Below are 21,060 nucleotides of genomic sequence, written 5' to 3'. Positions count from 1 at the left end.
AGCCATTATCATTTTTATATGCAGCAAGGTGGACCAAGCAGTGGCTATGAAGTGGCAATCCCAATTTACCAAGACAAAATTAAGATCAATTCAGAAGCAGAGCCTTTTTAGGGAGCAAGCTCAAGTTGTGGAATCTACTCAGCGTTATGGGGTTTGACTTCCCAAATCCATGATTACATGAAGATTAAGACTCAACAATGTTTGATGCAATTTCCCCAAAACTGCCTGGCACAAAGTACACAATTAGTGAGACTTGTCAAAACTGGATAGCTGGACACCTGCTGTTTTAATGCTGAAGAATCCTGCATGTGTTGTCAGACCTGCTTAAACTCATTAAACCTAGAATAAGAGTCCCCACAACATAGGCTCACAATTAACTGAATTTAGAACCAGTGTACCACTGAGCCAGTAAAATCACTCCCATTTCTCAGTCAAGGTTTGATTTGATAAATAATTTTATACAGTCAAGATGCAACATTTCAATGTAGCCAAGAACCAGATTTTACACAGTTGAAAGCTCATGCAAGAATGTTGCAGAAAATACATAGCAGAAAAATGCCATAATGCCCCATTATAGATTAATCTGATGGGGATTTAAGGTTGCACACAAAACTCAGGCTAACAAGACTGCAATTACCTCTTTGTATTTACTGATCCAGTAAAGTTGGTCTTTGGGATAATCAAGTGTGAGGCCCATTGGGTCTTCCATCGACACAACCGTTATCAACTTTCTACCAGATCCATCCATCCCAGCAGATTCAATCTGAGCAGTACCCTCGTCTCCATGATTAATCCAGAACATCAGTCTGTAAAACATTGTTACAATATTAATGGAGCTTCACTAGCTTCTCCAAATTGTATAGATGTTACTATAAAGATGACTATATGCATTTCTACTGGAGTCAATTTAACAGGTCTGATTCAGTTTAAAAAACCTTTATCACTTCAAACCGAAAACAAACCATATTAATATTTATCACAGCTCAGTCCAACATTATACACCTGTTCCATTCCAGTCTCCCCTTAAACCTCACTTCCTGAGCATTCTGCATGTATAGTCTCCGCAGTTTCCATTCCGATAATTTGCTCCCTCCCTTTTCTAAAGAATCCAATTCCAGTTCCATCATATTCAATACTTCAGAGTTGGTTTAATTGATTTTCTAGTAGTTGCTTTTTTTTTGGCAGCCAGCCTTTTTGTCTAGACAATTCAGATCCATCTGTTCTGCATTTTCCCCCAAAATAGTTTACCACATTACCTGGCAGTACACTGATGCAGTAAGTACTGCTGCCACTTAAGTGTTCTGATGTTGCCAAAGACTTACAAAAATAAGTTTCCAATGCTTTCTGCTCACTTACTAAAACATTCCCAATTTTCTGCATTTGTCAGAATTAGAGACTCCTAACTCAAAGAGATGGCCATATCTTGTAGTTTACTTCATATTTTAAATAAGAGTTTTAAAATGAAAATCAAACTTAACTGACTCGTTAGAGACCAATATGGCAAAAATACAAGAGCAGACTGAATGTAGTCTTCACAGCCTATTGAATAGTTTAGCCCAAAAGGCAAAATCATTTTCCATTCTTTATAACCCCCATTGGTGACCAGGTCTAGCCATGCTTCAAGTATTCCCTGTACCTTGTGTCTGCAAGGTAAACACCTTAACCATTATGCCAAACCCCATACAAATTGCTAGAGATGCTGGGAATTGAAGCAAAGATCTCATAAGTGAAAGGATACCACCACTAAGCTACATACATGTGTACAAGGATGTAGATGCTGCTTAAAAATTATGGCTGAGAAAACTACGACTTGTAAGCCAGAAAGTACAGTAGTTTTCACTGAGATACCCTAAACCTTCTGTAAGAGGACCATGGGATATCTGCAAATGACTCCTTAAGGACAATGTTTCAGCTATATGGCTTCTGCATTTCCACTCAAGTTTTTATGGATACATTCATGCCAATAAATGTAAAGTCTAGCTGTGGGCATGCATGTTTCAGCCTTATGACTGAAGCTGAAACATACATGTCCATGACCAGTGGGGCTTTGCTTTATTGGTCTGAATGACTTAAGTGGACATTCAGAAGCCATATAGCTAAAACATTGTCCTTAACGGGTCATTTGCATATATCCCATGGGCCTCTTGCAGAAGGCTTAAGGTATCAGTGAACACTAGCTAGCTTTTTCTCGTATTTAGTAATTGGTCTGACCTTTTTACTCTATTATACAGGGAATGCAAATGGGCAAAAAACTGCAAGTTGCTTCTGAAAGGAACACCACTGCTGTCTGCAATAATCGTGTGCTGTATACATAGAAAAGAAACTGCTACTGAATGACATGGGAACAGAACATACAATCCCTAAAAAATCCAATCATTTCACCAGACCACAGATACCATCAACTTCCCGCTAGTCAAGTATGACCATGTCCAAGTTGAAACTGCCAAGCATGTATTCAGAGGAGAGAATTTTATTTCTAATTTATGATATTTATAAGTAAAAGGACCTTTACACCATAAAGCAGCATTAATGAATGCACACCATTAAATGCCTTAAATGCAGAATACCTAGATTTAAACAGCACCCACAGCACACTGAATGCATGTTCACTGTTCAAAATCAACCCTTAAGGTTTCAAAGCGTTGCATCTTAAACCTGGTTTCAAAAGTTCATAAATTCCACACCAGCTTGGAAAACTTGGAAAATCAGACCAATTAAAAATGTTTCATATCTATTGTATTGAGACAGACAATAAGGCAAGAGAAATGTTCTTTGAGGGCACCTAACAGTTCATCTGCTGTGTTGCCAGATCCACACCTTCAAACTCACTTTTGGGCACAAAACGGTCAGCATAAATATCAGATGCAACTATCAGTATGATTGTGGCCCAGTTCTCTGCTGTACACTTAAAACAATTGAGTAGATAGCTTGGATAATGACCAATCCTTGAGTGAAGCATGCAAAGACCCCTGCCTATAAACATCTTGCACAGGATCTCAAATATTAAAGCCTTGTACAAACCCCCCCCCCCCATCTCACATCATAAAACCTGTGTGCCTATTCGGGATTTTCCCCAGTACAAATTGGTTTACCCTTAATACATAAACTGAGCACAGTGAAGCCAGTTAGCATAAAGGATCAGATCCAAAGAGCTGGCCCTGATCCAGTTGCTTCAGCAAGTATACCCTAATTGCTCTGATTGGTGGCTAATAATTGCAACACTGCTTTTCTTAGATTCCTTAATATTTAGGCTACCATCAGTAGGCTGGCGTAATCTTAATGCCCTCATGGGTGTTCCCCCTCAGGGCACTGAAGACTTCATAACATTCAAATATGAGCAGTGTGCACCCAATTTAAAATCAGTTTAGAAATTGGCTTCAGATTGATTTACCTCAACTTCAGTTGCACATCTCTAAGGAAGTTATGTTGGGATTAAATCCCAGTACCACTATATGGGGAGGCTTGCTCCCAATTTGCCAAAGGTTTTTTTCTCAGTTCAGACAAAACATAAGCTAGCTTAAGGATTCAACTGTTCTGCACCTACCTTTAAGACTTGCTAGCCCGTCATTCACTTATTGGTATTGGGGTTCTTGGGCTCTAGTTCATCTGCATGGAAAATGGTGAAATAGCACACTGATTAAGCCACAAAGTGCAAATCTCAATGCCAGACTTGTCCCCATATAGCAAATTTTACTGGGAATAATGTTAGGATAAATTCTGCAAAAACGAACTGGTAGATCAACCACTTAATTGGGGGCACAATATAGTTCAAATGAAAGCAATTTAGGTCTTCATGAGGGGCAGAGGCCAGAATTTTTAAAATGGAAATGTAAACATCTTGTATTGCTGGAGGAAAGGCTGACTACAATTAACACATGGCTTGAAGGCTGCATCAGTAAGAATTGCAAAATGTGGAGAGTAGTCGCCAGTAATTAATGCAATTAAAGTGTCAAGGTAAGTGACAAGACATCTGGAAAGAAAGCTACAGTCTTCCCCTGACATTTAAATGGTGTACCATTGCAGTAAGCTGCACAGAAGTGCTCAACACAGCATTGATCACTTGACAGTAATGTCCTCGTAACTACAGATGATTACAACTTGGGCTGCCTGGGTCAGTACCATCATTGCACACTTTCTAAAAGTACACAGTTCATGGATCTTTGTGAACATCAACTGAATATCACAAGCAAGCTTGGGAACAGAGAAACCGCAATCTGTGTACTGATTGACATTTCTGCTCAGTTGCTTTGTAACCAGACAAAACCCTAACCAGTCTGTTGACCTACTCTTACCCAATGAGGAATTGTGCAGTTCCATACCTTGGGAACCAAGGACAACTGGGAGTAATATTCCTTTACAAGGATCTTCATTTTCTACTCAAGCCTTAACCCTACAGCATATGCCCAGTAATCTGCTCTGAGATACAGTCGGTATTGGAGACAACATATCCTCACTTCAACAATGCCTCAAGGTTGCATTTGCAGTCTTCAATCTCTGGCATTCTATAAGCAACATTTCTAACCCAGGGATAGAGCCTCACCCCCTCTATCGTCCCAGAGGTCATTTCAAGCCTAGTCATTTCATCCCAATGTAATACCAGAGAAATACTAGTCAATACTCAAGATAGACTAATAACTATCCATGTCCAGGAAGGGTGTGGTCACTATCCCTGGTTAGAATTTATGGCACCCCTCCACTCATACAGGTTCAAGTGTCAAAGGTGCTGTTTCACATGAATTGGCAAAATGGCCAGCACAAAGGCAAAACAGCAACTACATTGTAAAAAAATAGGAAAATGCTGCATATTACATTTCTAAAAAGCCTTCAGTGTAAACACAAATGAAAATGCAAATACCATCCATGATAGCTCAAAAACAAAGATACACCCCCCCTACTTTTCACCAATCATTTAAACCTGGAGTGAACAAAACTTAATTATCCAAAACTTTTATTCAATTATGCCAACCTAGTTTATTTCTTCCTTTAACCATATGATCAATAGCTGTAAACTGAAATCTAGCAGTGGAATGTTGTAACACATGCTTATATAAAGCATTAGACATTCTTTGCCAGACTGTCACTCAAATGTTCCGAAATACAAATCTTAAGCTGTCCAGAAGTGTCGTAAATAAAAATGCAGAACACCGACATTCAGCCACATAAATCACCCACTCTGAAATACAATTAACACAATATTTAACAGATGTATTGGCAGAAGAAAAATTCACATTGACAAGCAGTGCAGTGTCCACATGGGAAATATATTACCATGAGGCAGACTTTTTAAGATGATTCAAAACATTTACACTTCCCATTTCGGCATGTAAGTTGACATTGTAGGAGTAACATGACAAAATTTTTCTTATCAACTGATAAAACTGGTCTAGAGTTGGCACCAAAAGTCATAACTTAACCGATGATCCTTGGAACGTGTTGTATACATCAAAGGTGATCCACAGACTGCAAAACATCGGGCCTGCTGTATTAATGGTATTCTTGTATCCTAGCACAAAATCTGTGAATTCCTTACTATTTTGTACAGCTCATCCAATTATGAGCATATTTTTAACCCTCAAAACTTGGGACTTAGGAATATTGTTAATACAAGATGGATGGCCACTATCTGCCAAGAAACTATTACACTGTGCAGCCTTTCTAAACAGGGAGGTATTTAGAGTCCCCATCATATTGCTTACTAACCATCTCAAGAAGAGATTAGTTGATCAAACGAAAAATATAGACCCCATTTGTTTTCATTTAAGTACTGAACAAATTATCATGTCAGATTTCCACATCAGCCAGCAGTCATCTAAATAACGCCTCCATATGATTTAACACTTTTTGCCAGAAATGGATATATCAGTGCCTCTATAAACCCCATGAACAGGTCACCATAAATGGGAGCTAAAGATGCCCTCACAACAGTTCCTTTTAGTTGGAGATAATACCCAGCAAAATAAGCTTTGGCAAAAATGTCTTAAACAGAAAGGTGTTAAACCCAGGTGCATAAATACACATACAATTTATCCAAAATTCAATAGCTCGCAGACCTACCCAATGAGGTATATTCGTATACAAGTCCTGATATATCAAGGGTACATATACACAGAGAAATCCAGTTTAGTCTGCCAATATATTCAAAAATTGTGGTTATCTTGTATTCTAGCACAAACTAAAGGCTTAAGATACTTGGTTAAAATGCAGATAGATGTTACCTGCCTAGTACAATCTGACAAAACTGTGCATCTGATAGTTGCCAGATATCTGGCATGAACATCTTTAAAAAATAACCATATGGTTATAAAATGCTGATAAGGGGGTTGCAGTAGTCCTATGGGATTGGGAAACATGTACAGGAGCCTATTCGCCAACTACCAGATACGTGGTTTTATCAGAAGATGTCACTAGACCCCACTTCACATTTTAAAAAGGAAACCAATTCTGTTTGGCATTGACTTTGGAAGAGGGCATTACTAGGAATATTGTACATTTGACTGTTGACCCACAGTTTTACATGCTTCCTAAAATTCATAAGAACCTTACAAACCCTAGAGTAAGGCCAATTGTGGCGGGTCATGGTTCTGTAACAGAACCATTATCTGCATTTTTAACCAACCATCTGCATTTTTAACCAACCATCTTAAGCCTTTATTAGGAGTTTGTGCTAGAATACAAGATACCACTTTTTGATTATTGGCAGACAACTGGATTCCAATTGGTATGTATATCCTTGCTATCAGGGCTTTATATACAGTTAAATCATATGTATGTACCTGGGTTTAACACCTGTTATGTTCAACAGAACAAGTTGACAAAAATCTTTTTAATGGGGGTGGTCAACTAAAAGGGAAAATTGAACTTGTAATATCTAACCCAAAAATGGCTGATGGCGCAAGAAAACATGTCTGCCACAGGAAAAAAAATTTACACCCAAACTAAGTGGGGGGCTTCGCTTATGGGGGGCATTGTTTGTGTGAAGGGATACTGTGAAGAGAATGATTATGCATTGCTTTGCATTCAGTTTGAGACAGTGACCAAGACCAGTTGCTGGTACCATCCTAGAGTATGCATACATACTTTAGATTCAATAATTGCACCCAGTTTGCAGTCCTCAGCAAACTTGGTCAGCCACAACCCCTTACTTTAACCTTAACGTCTGAGCTGTATATATCAAAAAGTAGGGGGCTCGTCACTGACCCCTGTGGCACCCTGCTGGTGACAGGTCTGTTGGCTGGAGTTACCCACTGTGTGCAGTTGAGCAAGTTGGCAACCCATCTTTCAAAGTAGATTATATTCAGTTTGGTGCAAGAAATCTGGACAAATGTTAACATAATGGGAGAAGCTTAAAAATAGTGACAGATTTTAAATAGCTCCTATAAACTTAAAGTTGCTAGAAAAAGGTGTGTTGACATTTATTTTATGAAGGATTTGAAGTCAAACTCAAATGTCATTGGGAGACTTCAATCCACAGATCCTCATTTGTGTTTTTGGCAAAACACGGAAGAGACCAAAAATGAGGCAAAAATCTGGACAGTTGAGAGGCGTTTGCCAAGTTTATCAGCAATGCTACAGTGAGATAGTGTTGAATGCCTTTGCCAAGTAGAGATGCCATGTGCATAAACTTTCCCTCAATGGCCCAGCTCACATTCTCAAAAAATCTGTATTTAACAGGCACGATCTGCCCTTGAAACAAAACTGGGTTGGATCCAGTGTTTGAGATCACCTATGTCTGAGGTCCATACTGATAAATCCAAGCCTGACCAGCCTCAACTGTAAGGCCATGGAACAATTCCCTGGGTCTGTTGGCCACCTGTGGAGGGGAATAACTGTTGCCCTTCTCCAATGCACAGAACAAAACCTGTGGTTAGGCTAGGATTGAAAAGGGTACTTAATGGTGATGCTAGTTCATATTTTATCCCATTTAGAATACAGCCTGGGATGCAGTCTGGTCCCACACGGGTAGTTTTGCTTTTGACAAAGCTTTGATGACCTGTTCTTCAGATATGTAGGATGGGGTAAGGTTTGCGACTAGTATGGAGAGTATAAGGGAGTGAAATTTTCAAACCTACCCACTAACAGGTTTGCCATCTCTATGGGGTCAGAGAGGAAGCAAACTAAATCATAGCAATCCACAAACTCCATCAGGCATCAGAGCTACTAAATGAACTCTGATCAGTTATAAAAGGTTGCCACATCAGTGAAGCTCACTATAGCAAGCTCAATTCGTGTGACATATACCCCCTTCCCCCAAAGCAGGTTACTTAAATTTCAGTGGAACCTTTTACCGTAACTGTGAACCAATAGTCAAATGCACACAGGAAAGTCTGGACTTAAATGAATCAGCCACAAAGGCAGCACTACGTAGGTCTAACACCAGTGGTGTAATCCACAGACAAAGCCAAATATACTCAATGTTCTACTGCACATTATACATACAAAAAAGTACCTTCACAATGATTAATGAATCCAAACCTGGAGCTCAGTTTCACATTAAAGTGTCCGGTCTTTTGCATTGGTCCACTAAAAGTGTGGCTAGCCTACATTCCCAAAAACAAGGTGCATGTTCCCAATAAAATTATACCCAACATAAGGGGATGTAGGTTTCCAAACTATGCAAATGTTTTTACTTCACTGAAAGTCAAATTTCTTTATCAGCCACAAAGTTTGATTGAATCAAGACTTCTTTTTTAGTAAGACCATGGTATTAGAAAAGGTTACCTTAAAGTCTACATGTAGTAATTAAGGCTGCTTAGCATCATATGAGCCAGCTCAATAAGGATTCACCCTAGCAACCTGATGTTGCTACAACAGGACAGCACTTCAGCTACTTGACAACAAAGTTTATTATGCAGCAACATATACCAATGCTCATTGCAGATGGAAAGCATCCACAACGATGCACTTGGCATGTCAGAGGCAGGCACAGACAGATCCAAGCCACAGGTCTGCCAGCAGCATGACTCAGTATTACCTCGTTTCTATTGCACAACTGGTCTTTGTGCAACTAGTGAGAATGAGAATTGATTGGTCATCCAGATGTTTACCTTGCTTAATTTTCTACTGAAATCAGACATGCATGCGCAACTGCTAATAAGCCCTTGTGAGCAAGCATTTTTCCTGAATCGGGCTACAAGTATTGTAGCTTAAACAATATTGTATCATACTGCATAGAGATGGTTTTTAGCTTCACATAACTTTTTTTTGCCACGAGAGTCCAATGTTAACCTCAGCGTAGGATTTAATTGCCACAGTTGCAACCCTTCCACAAGCATCAGCTTTCCAGAAGGTGCTGCATAACTTTACATAGCTAGTTTTCTGTAGCATGTATTCACTACAGAAACTATTTCCTGAACTGTACTCTGGAAAAATTTGTATTAAGAGCCACATATAAGCCTTAAATTCCTTGCATTATACAGTAGTGATGCAGCAGTTAATAGTATTACCATAGCATAGTATTACCAGTTAAATTCTTAGTCAAGTATCTTCTGAGAGTTCTGCCTGCATTTCCTACATCTCATTTTTGTGGCGTGCAAAATTTCTCCACATACTAAAAAGCATACTGTGGATGCATTAGTAATCCTCCAAATTGTCCACATGTGGGTGTACATGCACACCTTACAATAGGATCTCCTTTCAGGATCAGTGTCTTTCACCAAGTGAAAGCAATAATCAGCCTATGTCCCTAACAGGGATAGAAGCAAGCAGCTTGCTTGCAGTTGCACAAAATTTACTGTAATACCAGAAAATTACATTATTGCATTTCACTGTATGCACCCATGTGTTCAGTTTCATTTAACCTGCTGCATTACTGCTGATTAGTAGTTTTATTAAACTGTAGCTAGTACCAAGCTTAAGTTTTGATTTAAGCTCGGGCTTCAAACTAGTTCTTACTTAAGGTTTGTGGTTTAAACTCTTGGAGATGGTAGCCTCTACCTTCTAAGCTGGTGAATGCTTACTGTGCTTGTAATTCTAAGTGTCCTTTTCTGGTTTAAGTACTGGGGCTCCAAAACCATTTATTTTACATTGGGAGGATTTGGTCTACATCGTTGTGGCAGTATTGTCTAGCCAAATAAATCACACTAAAGCATCTAGTTTACTCATAGCTGAGCATTGCTCAAAGTTCCTCGCCTTATTCAATATTTGAATTATTCACTTCTCCCTAGATTAGTAGCCATGGATATGCACAACTGTGACCAGTCTGGTTGATATGGGTATTCTGAGGCAATGCAACAGTTGCCTTGTGTACACTGACCACCCACTACTGACAGTATATGCAAGAGGTGCAAATGCATTTTAAATGCTGAAGGCAAACTCGTACAACCAAAACTAATCCGAGGTTGTCAATGACACTTGCACCATGCTACTGCACAGGTGCAAGACCCTACACAAAGCTACTTATGCAGAAGCACTTAGAAGTAACCTTGAAACACTGACCACCTTCACAGTACAAAAGGTCCTCAGCCATCATGTAAACACTTCACCTGCAACTACACATCTAGTGCCTCCACTGCCAAGCCCTTAACGCAAAGCAGCACACAAATTCCCTGGTCATTGGTGATTCTAGTGATGCACACTGATGTCCCCCTTCCCAGACTAAGGAGAGTCAGAGTTAATTGCCTGTCCTGGGCTAGGATCCATCAAGTCACATGCACTCAAGTCATTGAACCACAGGTAGTAGCATGACTGTTCATGTCACTGCTAACCTGAAATGTACTTCCCTACATGATCAAGCTTGCAGATGGTCTCGGGCAAGTACAAGCCTAGCACTGAACAGCATACCACCTTTGCCAAGGATGACAAGTTACCAACGGAAAAGGATTTTGACTGCTTCTGGTGTCAGTCCATTCGGTATGATATTTGATGGCCTGGGAGGATGTGGTTGACAGACCACACTACTTTGGCCAGGGATGGTTGGCACTCATCCCCTTTTAAGCTTTCAGATATTGGAAAAGCCTTTCCACCCCATAGTGCCCTTTTTGGCCATGGCAAATTGAAACCTACCAACTTAACTGTGCATAAATGAATATATGAAGGTGGTACTGCTCAATGCTAGGTCTCAACTCCACTCCCTGCAAACCTTCACTCTGGAGAGCGTAAACACATGTACTAATGGAGATGTGGTTTAAAGTCATTGAGTACCCCATCAGTGCAGTGTTAAATTGTCTTCACACCTTTAGATTGGCTACTGCACAGGAATTAAAGGTGGAGTCTCAGTCTATTAAAACCAATCTCACATCCATGACTAGTTAAAGTGTACGACCCATTGGGACTCATCCAGCTCACCAGTGTCGTACCATATCGTTGCAGCTTGTAGGTCCCCCCCTCCATGTCCCAGAAAACACATACTACCTCTCAATGTACTAGAGTCCCTCACCGTTCAAACCAATGTAATATTCATGGGGGATCTCATTGGGAATTCTACTCCACTAGTGCACAAGCCCAGCAATTACTAAACTAACACATCCTGAAACAGTTGGCCCATTCTCCTATCAGGGGTAGGAACATCCTTGGCCTTGTACTCTAACATGTGGGTGGATGTTCACTCATCACATCTGACAATAAGGCAGTATTACTTGAAATAAAAAAAAATAGAGGCATGCAATGAACTACAAATATGTAGTAATTATTCCAAGGCTAATCCCTCTAAGCCCTTTGCTAAACCCCAAGCACCCCCAAACCCAGTAAACCATAGCATACATAGCTATTTACAAAATCTCTATACAGCCATATTGATAGCTGTATAGAGGGAGCTGTGCCTAATGTACTAAACAAGGGAAGCCACTTTGTTGGAATCACAGTATCAATTCATTAAACATTTTGGCCAAGCCTAGAAAAAAGCCCTTTGGCCATTCTAAACAGGTAGCTAAAAGGGTAAATACTTCAAAGGCTAAATTTGATGAAAGTAGCTTCTCTGGCAATGGACAACCACAAAGCTTTCCACAGACATGTCTATAAGAGTAAACAGTGCACAGAACTTATTGGAAATGGCATCACCCACACTGAACCAGAAGTCATTGTAACCTTCTGGCCAACAGGTTCAGCTCAGGTTTCTCCACCCACTCCTCCCAGATGGTCCAAAGGAAGTACCACAAACAATCCCAATTACTAGGAGAGGGGTCAATGCAGTTTCCAAGGCCAAAAACACCGATGGCCCCAGATAACATCCCAGGATGTTTAATAGCAGGAAACCTCCTCTCTGGTGCACTGGAAATTACTAACTGGAGTGTTCAGTCAGGTTCTGTGCCCAAGGAAAGAAAGTTGACTAGTCACTCCCCGCACAAAGGAGTGAACCACTGATCTGGGTAACAGGCCCACAAGTCTTACCAGTCTCAAGGAGGACCATGGAAAGAATTGGACATAAATGAGGACATAGGTAACCTCCAAATACTGAACCAATCACAGTTCAGTCTGTTAAAGGTAGGTCATAGCTATTAAAATTAGCGGCCTTTCAGTGTCAAAGCACTGGATGAAGGTTGACTGACCACAGCTTACCCCGACCTGGCTAAGGCTTTTGATACAATACCCCAGGCATTACAGACAACTAATTTAGATACAAACCCTTTTATCACCTGCTGGATAGTCAACTGGCTCACTGACAAGACCCTGGTCAATAGTTGAGGCCACCTCCATGAGGTCAGTCACTAGCAGAGTCCCACAGAGCATTGTACTGGCCTGCTCCTCAGCATCTATTTCTCAAATAGAAGCAAATGCTGAAGGATTATGACTAAGTATGCAAATTATTGCAAGCTGGGGATTAACAGACTACCATGCAGACACGGCATTCTTCAAGTTCCATCTCAAACTTACAACCACATCTTAAACTCAATGCTAAGAAATTCATAATTGTACCCTTTAGGAAGTCAACCATCCTGACTAATTACCATGTTGATAATACACCCTTAAGAGTCAACCCAGTGGTCGGAAATCTGGGTACACAGACAATAGCCTTACCTTCTAGCACCACATGGCCACAGTGGTGAGGAAATACTTATGTTGTGCAACCTAAGGGCAAGGCATATAGGTCCAAAGAGGTAATCATCCCACTGTACTCCACCCAGTGCTCCCCTTGGTATGTACCTGACCAGGCATATGCAGCAACTATAGCAACCAAAAGCTCCTTACAAAATAAAGATACAAGACTTAACAAACTTGCTTTAGGCTCAAAGCCCTTTCCCTCTACTCATTTCTTAGAGGGGTGATCTATGCCTGCCTTACAAAGCGTCTGCAAATACCAGAAGAGTCTTAGATCTTCAAGTCAGAGTCAGAAATACAAGTTCTAGGCATCTGAATTTTGTCAGTGAGCATGCTGAAGAGAGACGTGTCTGAGACTGTCCCTTCTACGAACAGGCTTCCCAGCCATGTGAAGCAGAGTTTGTGTATTACCCAGTTGAAGTACAACCTAGACCAGTGGATGGGGAAATAGGAACTTTACACCAGCCTTGGCAACCATTTCCCTTAGACAGGGATGGCTTATAAATGCCTGGCCCTCAATGCCCTATTTGGATACAGGAAACCATTCTTTCAGGAAAACCTGGCTATTTAGAACCCCCCAAGCTAGTTAAGCCTAGTAATCTAAGCATACACTTTTCACTGGACCCTAAACCAATTTTTGCCCAAAGATAATGTAACTGTATATACATGGTTACAGCCTAAACCTGAAAACACAATGATAAAGAAACAAAGCCAAAATGCAGGCAGCTATGAACTAGATTTTAATACAAGGCTTAGCACTTTCATCTGGTATATCAGGCCTTCATACTTCATGAGTTTATAGAGGAGTGCCAATTTATAGGCAAGATGCTCCTTGAGAGGTTATCCCAATGATAAAGTAGAGTTTTACAGATTACCTCAGATTTTACTGAATGTCTGGCCTATATCAACCACTCTTGTGGGCACCTTTATGTGCTACGCTGCCTCCTGTGTGGTGGGAGCAAATGTCAGGTTTGAATAAGCTACTTAATCCTATACGGGGTTTTACCTGGATTGTAACCCAATTGCTAGACTTCCTGCAAGGGAATTTGGTAGAACCTTTGGACATGTTGAGGATGGTCTTCCATTCACAATATTAATCTTCCCTCAAAGGGAAATTCAATGGCAATGCATTTACTATGTATACTAATAGCTGGGGATTTTGGTGATTAAAGCCCGTTTCTTATGGATAATTACATTACAGGTGTGTAATATTGGGTCCTTGTCCTGAAGTTTTATACAGAAGGGATAGGAACTTTAAAGATTGGTGCGACACCTTAACTTCTGGTAAGGGTAGATATTCTGGTAAAAATGGCCAAATGTGACAACTAACCAGTATAAATGCATCCTTGTGTAACTTGACTTGGGTAACAAGTTACAAAGCTGTGGTTTATACCAAGTGTAAAAATTGCCCCACTTATTACATAGGCAAAACAGAACACAAGCTTAAGCAACATTTATGAACACTTGAGATCAAAAAAAGTCTACAAATGCCCTTTTTTTAAAGCAGTTTAAGGACCTTGAATTATGCTTTGCTGTGTTAGAACATATTAAAATAAACCCTAGAAGGCCCCTGGAATATTTTATTGGAGCAAAGAATACTGGTGGCAAATTTAACCCAGGGGCAGATTTCACCAGCTGATTTTAAATTTATGTACGATTCCCCAAAATATGCTAGAGTATTTGGGGTACCTAAAATTCACAAGATTTGAATGACCCACCTCTTCACCAGATAGTTGATGCACTAGTAATTCCAAGACCTATTATACAGCAAAGTATGTTTACCAGTTAAAATGTAAATTATCGATCTCTGCCATGACTCATGGGGCTTTAAATGTAATCATTTGGGGTCCTATGATGGATGTCAGACTTTTGCATGTATACAGCATAACATTGAAACAATGGTTTATAGAATTTTATACCAATTTACCTGCTGGTAAAGATTGAAGTTTATTTAATGGAACTGGTGTTGTGCAATAATTATGATGGGCATTATTTTCAAACAGTTAAAAAGGGGTAGCCATGGGGTCCTTCTTGGGCCATTGTATCCCACAGTACTGGCAATGTGGGAATCTAGTTATCTTTTCAAGACCATTTTTGCCCACATTAAACTGCATGTCCATTTTTAGACTACATTTGTGTGGACTGGCCAAAAAGACCTTATACCAGTTTTCATAGATTTTAATGGAACTTGTTTTTGGAATTTTTGTATCTGGTCAAGGATACAAGTATAGCATATTTGGAGGTTTTATTATGGTTAAGACCCACAGAGGAGTTTAGTCATTTATAGGAAGAAAACATTAAGTTTTTGCATTTTACAAGTAGCCATCTCTCGTCAAGAAAGCAGTTAAGGGTTAGATGGTGAGAGCCGCTATGATGGTGAATTTCATACGAGTTTAGAGTACCACTAATTTATAGACCAGATGTTTCTTAGTAGAGATTATCCCAATGATTAGTGGAGTCTAAAATACGAGGTTCTATAAGTGGCCTACATCAACCACTTTTGTGGGCACTTAGTGCTACGCTGCCTCCTGTATGGTGAGCAAGCATCAGGTTTGGGTAAGCTACCAGATCCTCCATACTATACAGGTTCTAACCTGGATTGTAACCCATTGCTAGACTTCCTGCAAGGGAATTTGGTAGAACCTTTTGGACACAGTGAAGATGGTCTTAACCCCATTCACATTAATCTTCCATCAAAGGGAAAATTCAATGGTAACATTACTACATATACAAATAGTTGGGGGATTTCAGAGATTATTCATAATTGGGCTTCAATTACAGCAGCAACAGCGGTGTGGAATATTGGGTCCTTTTCCCAAAGTTTTACACAGAAGGGACAAAAGCTTTAGATTGGTGACACCTTAACTTCTTGCAAGGGCAAATATTCTGGTAAAATGGCCAAATGTGGCCATTGTAACCAGTGTAAATTCATCCTTGTGTTAAACGTGCATTAGGTAATAAACAGATTGTTGCCTCTGGTCAGCACATTTGTTACACCAAAGGTGTGGTTTGCGCTTAGTGTAAAAACTGCTCCACTTATTACGTAGGCAAAGCGGAACTAAGCTTAAGCAATGGTATTTATGAACATGGTTATGAAAAGCCCAGTTCTACAAATGCCCTTTTTAAACATATCAATGGGTTTAAGGACCATGAATTCTGCTTTATTGTGTTGTATGTTAAAATAAAACCCTGGGGGGGCTGGAATATTTTATTGCAGCAGAAAATACTGGTGGCAGATCTTAATGCCTCAGCACCCCCTGGACTCGCTTTCTAATGTAAAAGTTTGATGAATTTTTGTAACATTCAAGTAGGACTGCATATAGATTAGTCAATTGAGTGATGTATAGATATCTTTTATCTGTGTAGATTTAATTTCATTTTAATTTTGTTTGATGTGAATTATACAGGTCTACATTACAAAACCAAAAAGACCAGAGATTGAATGGCTTAAGTCAAAAATGCCATACCTCAAAGTCGATCTTGTGGGGAGACTCCACCCCACCCCCACTAATTATATATTCAGAGATTGCACTAGTGAGGAACAGGCAAATTTTCCCATCTTCACTGTACTGTGATCTCTAAAACAGATTAACAGCATTTCCAACATTAAAGCAGTTTGATGTTCAGCCTCTGATTTCATAACAGCCCAATTACAGTGCACTTTATTATATATGGTTGGTGGGTTTGCTATTATTGGACTTGGTATCCAAATGACTAGGGTTACAACATATCACTATAAAAGAGGTCATGACAGTTTCTAAAATGCCTGGAGGCCAGATATAACAGACAAAAGCAAGTTGTTGGTCTATTCATTCGTAGCTGCCTTTTTTGTTTTGTTTCAGCTAAACCCAACTAATTTCAGCTGCTAATCGTTTGATCAAGACAACCAATTCACATTTTTCTCAAGCTTACTCTCCCATTCAGAATGCCACAACCCCCTCTCCCAGAAATCCTGCATGTGGGAGTGCTATTCTCATCTAGGCAATGTTTTTATTTTGTGCAGTTAAGTACAGCAACATGCAACCTTACATGTAATACACTGACAAGGCATAAACTGAAAAAACAACCTGTTCAATAAAATTGAGACTTGGCCTGCATTTGTTGCTGTCAATTAAGATCAAAACATCCACCCAAGTTGTGCTCCAGTGTAATGCACGTATGGAAAAAAAAAAAAAAAATTCGATGTGCCATGTCGCCATTTTCCATAAATAAAATTCTGGAATGGATCAAAGCACCAGTCATGTTAAACTGTGCACCAAATTAAAACACTTAATTTTACAGTATAATGTAAGAAAAATAGCCGTAGAGCAAAACAATGAAGGGTGCTAGTAATTCCAGATACCAGTAAATAGTTGTCCAATGAAGAGAAAATATAAGACAACTATTTACTGGTATCTGCCTTCCGTAGAGCATTAACTCCAATAGGCTTTTTTTCATTTGGACTTAATTTTACAGTACTTGAAAGTCTGCTTTGTGTCATAGTTGAGATTTCATATGAAGTTCATTAGTTCTACTTCAAGTAGAAGTCAGGAAATGTGCATGCACCCCCCCCCCCAAAAAAAAAAACTACCTCAACATATTTGAATATCCAATGCAACTGCACACTGACCATTTGTACAAATGTGAAAAACATTCTGGTGACAAACAGGACAGAATAGTTTGCAATACCTTCAGCTCTTTACAGGATAAATAGAAAACTTACTAGCCTTTATCATGGTATCTGTTCAATAAATGTCAAGCTGTACAAAATTGTCCTTACCTTTTTGTTGGAAATACAATGAGCTGGTCTGGTTTGACATTCCTTTCCAAGACCTTCACATATCCCCTACCATCAGCCAAGCCAGCATATATTGCCTTTTGAGTCTCGATGGCCCAGTACAGCTGCCCTGTTAACCAGTCAACTGCTATACTATTAATGCCCACAATTCCTAGAGAAACACAAACAAAACCATTTACAAGTGCATGTCAGCACAAGGCACAGACATTACCAAAAAGATCCAACCATATCTGCATTTTCTTCACGTTCTCAAAGCTCTAGCAAATTTACTGCAAATACTCAAGTGTGATAGCTATTAAATAAGTGTCATTTGACTTTAAAATGCAGCAAACTCAATTTCCAGCCCAAGACCGGAACTGACCTTAAACACAATATTTTGTCTAGTAAATGCTATTTCCAGTTGAGTAACAGCAGTATCTTGCAGTGAATACAAGAATTTTACCAAAAGACCCTGTATTTCACAGTAGTGGGAATATAAGCAGCCATGAAAATCTTGGTTTAGCATTAATTACATAAACATGCATTTTCAATTAAACTAGAAATAACTGGGATAATCAGTATCCTGCAGTTTGCCCTCCACAAGCAAGACACCCAAGTTTGGTGAAAATTATGTCAGTGGCAAGGTTGCACAAAACCATGCAGGCAGACATGATCTTGTGGGGGTGTTGACAGGAATAAACTTACATAAAATACCACCTACCCTAAAATTGTGAGGAGCTACTGCATCGCACATTGTGATGCACTTTTGCCCAATTACCAACATGAATGGAAGATCTTTTAAGAAGTGACATGGGAATACAAGTGAGTTTGAAGCAACTGCTACAGTCACTCAAGTACATACATTTTTATGTACTGCCAGAGACAACATGGGCACTCTCCTGGCCACAGGTTCCCAAGTCCGGAATGCAATCTTAACATGGCAAAGAGGACAGAAACCTGCTTGGAAGTCATCACATTGAAAAACTCTTGAATATACTACATACTTTCCTATGTGAATTGAATGAAATTCTTCAATGGTATGGTAAATTAAAGGTGTTTCCCATGTCTTCAGGTGTCCTGAAGCAGAAGGAAGGTAGATCCAGCTAGACTGACACTGCAGTCCAGTACAAGGGGTGCTGCACTCAGAGTGGAGACCTTCAGATGAGATGTTAAACTGAAGCCATCTGCCTGACAAGGATGTGCTGGTATGAGTATGTACAGACATGCCAAAATAACTTTGTCCACAACAGGGAGGCTGAACCCTTAGGCAGTGCTTCATGTCAGAAGAAAAAGGTAGGGTGCTGTACTACAACCAGGGAAGGGAATTAAGGGGAAGGGAGGGAGGATGATAGTACTGCAACAGTGATCTAGTCAAACACATTATGATGAACTACAGTTGCATCATGTCCTCCATTAGATCACTGTTGCATTAGCTATTGCATGAGACAAAGCTCAAAAAGTTTAATGTCTAGGATTCCATGAACAGCAGCCCCGGAGAAGTATGTTCTGGAAACAAAGTTAACCACCATTACAAGATATAGTCTAACAGAGGACCAAGTTAGATCTTCTGAAATAGCAAGTTTCCAGAAAGCCCCAGATGTGCCAGCCACTCTGGTATCTTGAGCCCTGACATTGAGGTGGAGTTGCCATGACTGGAACAGTAAAACTAAATGGAATGGGGAAATTCCTTCAGGCTGATCTGCACACTGATGCGGTGGTTCCCAAATACCTTGAAACTTGCCTTCAGAAACTGCAGTATTGGCAAAGTCATAGGTATCGATAGGCAGTCTGGAAGTGGTTTGAGGATAAAGGGAGACCTGGGTTGCAGATTACTGGCTCAGTTCATAAGTTATTGGAATTCGAAGGGGAGGAACATTGGGTCTAAACAGATTTGGAAAACTACTGGAGCCTGCACATGAAGTCTGGCAAGAGGAATCAAACCTAGAACAGATTTTAATGGACGTTGTCTGAACAGAAAAGTTGAGCAATAAGCTTGAATCTTCTGGACAAATACACTGTCAGGCATGTCTAGAACACAACCCAGAAATACTAATTTGAATCTAATCACTAGTTCCAGATCACAATGTAGTAAAGACAGTTGAAATAGTGTCTGTTTACCATCAATCTTAACTGAATGAGGCTGAAGTCAGTCTTACAAATAAAGGAAAATGCATGTACCTTGAACCCTGCAGTGAGCCAATGAGAAAGACATCGGTTGAAGCCTCTTGAGGAAGCAGAAATTCCAAAGTGCAAAGTATAAACTGATTATGCACTCACAAAACAATCTTAAGGGTATTTTGTGAAGGAGATTAAGTAAGCATCCTTTTAGATTATGACTAGGACAGCTAGGAGAGCTTAAATTCTTAGCATTGAATTGTGCAATGCTAAAAGTGTTTAGCTTAGAAAGATTAAATTATCCACTTTTCTACAATACTCAGCACCCAAATTCCATATTAAATGACTCAGTCTTGCTTGGGGACAGAGGTCATGATCAGTTTTCTAGTCCTTGTGCCCTCCCCTACATAGAGAACTAGTCTGAGGTTGACTCATGCAGGATGGCATATGGGAATAATCCCTGCAATTTTCACAAGGCGACCAGGGATGGAAAAGACAAGGACAGATCAGTGTTCACAATACGTGCAAATGTTAAAAATGTCTACAGTGCATGCTTAGAGGATTGCCCTGGAGCAGGCTAAACTGACTGGTGTTTTTGCAGTTGCAAGCTCCCTGCAAACCCCCCCCCCCCATTTAGGAGGCTGTCCCAACACCCCCCTGCTAAATATCAATCTAGTCACAAACCAGTTTGTCAATCAGATGTTGACCCAGTGACTGTTCACACAGGCAACAGGGTACAACAGCCACTAATCAGTTTTTACCATTTTAAATAGCAGGCTCGTTTATGCTGATAAATGGACTGTTTAGAACTTAAGACATTTATGCTATGACAGTAACGTTTTGTGCAAGAGTTATTGGACTGACCAAAGTTTGACATTGGGCAGCCTCCCATAGGTAACCTAAACAGCCAAAGCTGAAATAATTCTCATTTGCTACACATACTGAAGGCAGTGGTTCCTAGTGCAGCATTTTCACTTACTGGATTTGTCATCTCAGCTGAACATGCATATAAATGGGATCAGAACTAGAACAGCAGTCCCACAACCCATCTGAAATCAGCAATGGAAAAGTTTCTACCACACTGTCAATCTTGGAATGATCAACATGTTCCCTTACCTAGTTTTCCAACTTAGAAGCCTTACTGTAGTTACTTGCAGGGATTAAACTTGTTAGTTGAGCCCCACCTATATCATCCTCTTCTAGGTATTATGTACACA

General features: G+C 39.9%; 1 protein-coding gene across 1 annotated transcript in view; it reads right to left on the bottom strand.

The window, feature by feature from the left end:
• The window catches only part of LOC122791800 (low-density lipoprotein receptor-related protein 2-like), a 1,119,352-nt gene that overhangs the window by 801,346 nt on the left and 296,946 nt on the right, over positions 1-21,060 (bottom strand). The window contains exons 7-8 of the mRNA XM_044059752.1: positions 17,732-17,900; positions 638-806 (exon numbers count right to left, since the gene is read on the bottom strand). Of these exons, the coding sequence (XP_043915687.1) occupies positions 638-806; positions 17,732-17,900 (338 nt within the window). The remainder of the gene's footprint in view (positions 1-637; positions 807-17,731; positions 17,901-21,060) is intronic.

Source organism: Protopterus annectens, chromosome 17.part0, assembly GCF_019279795.1.
Source record: "Protopterus annectens isolate FY-2018-M chromosome 17.part0, PAN1.0, whole genome shotgun sequence".
In the NCBI taxonomy this organism is placed as follows: Eukaryota; Metazoa; Chordata; order Ceratodontiformes; family Protopteridae; genus Protopterus; species Protopterus annectens.
Note: the sequence above shows the minus strand (reverse complement) of the source record. Positions and strands in the feature narration are given on the sequence as shown.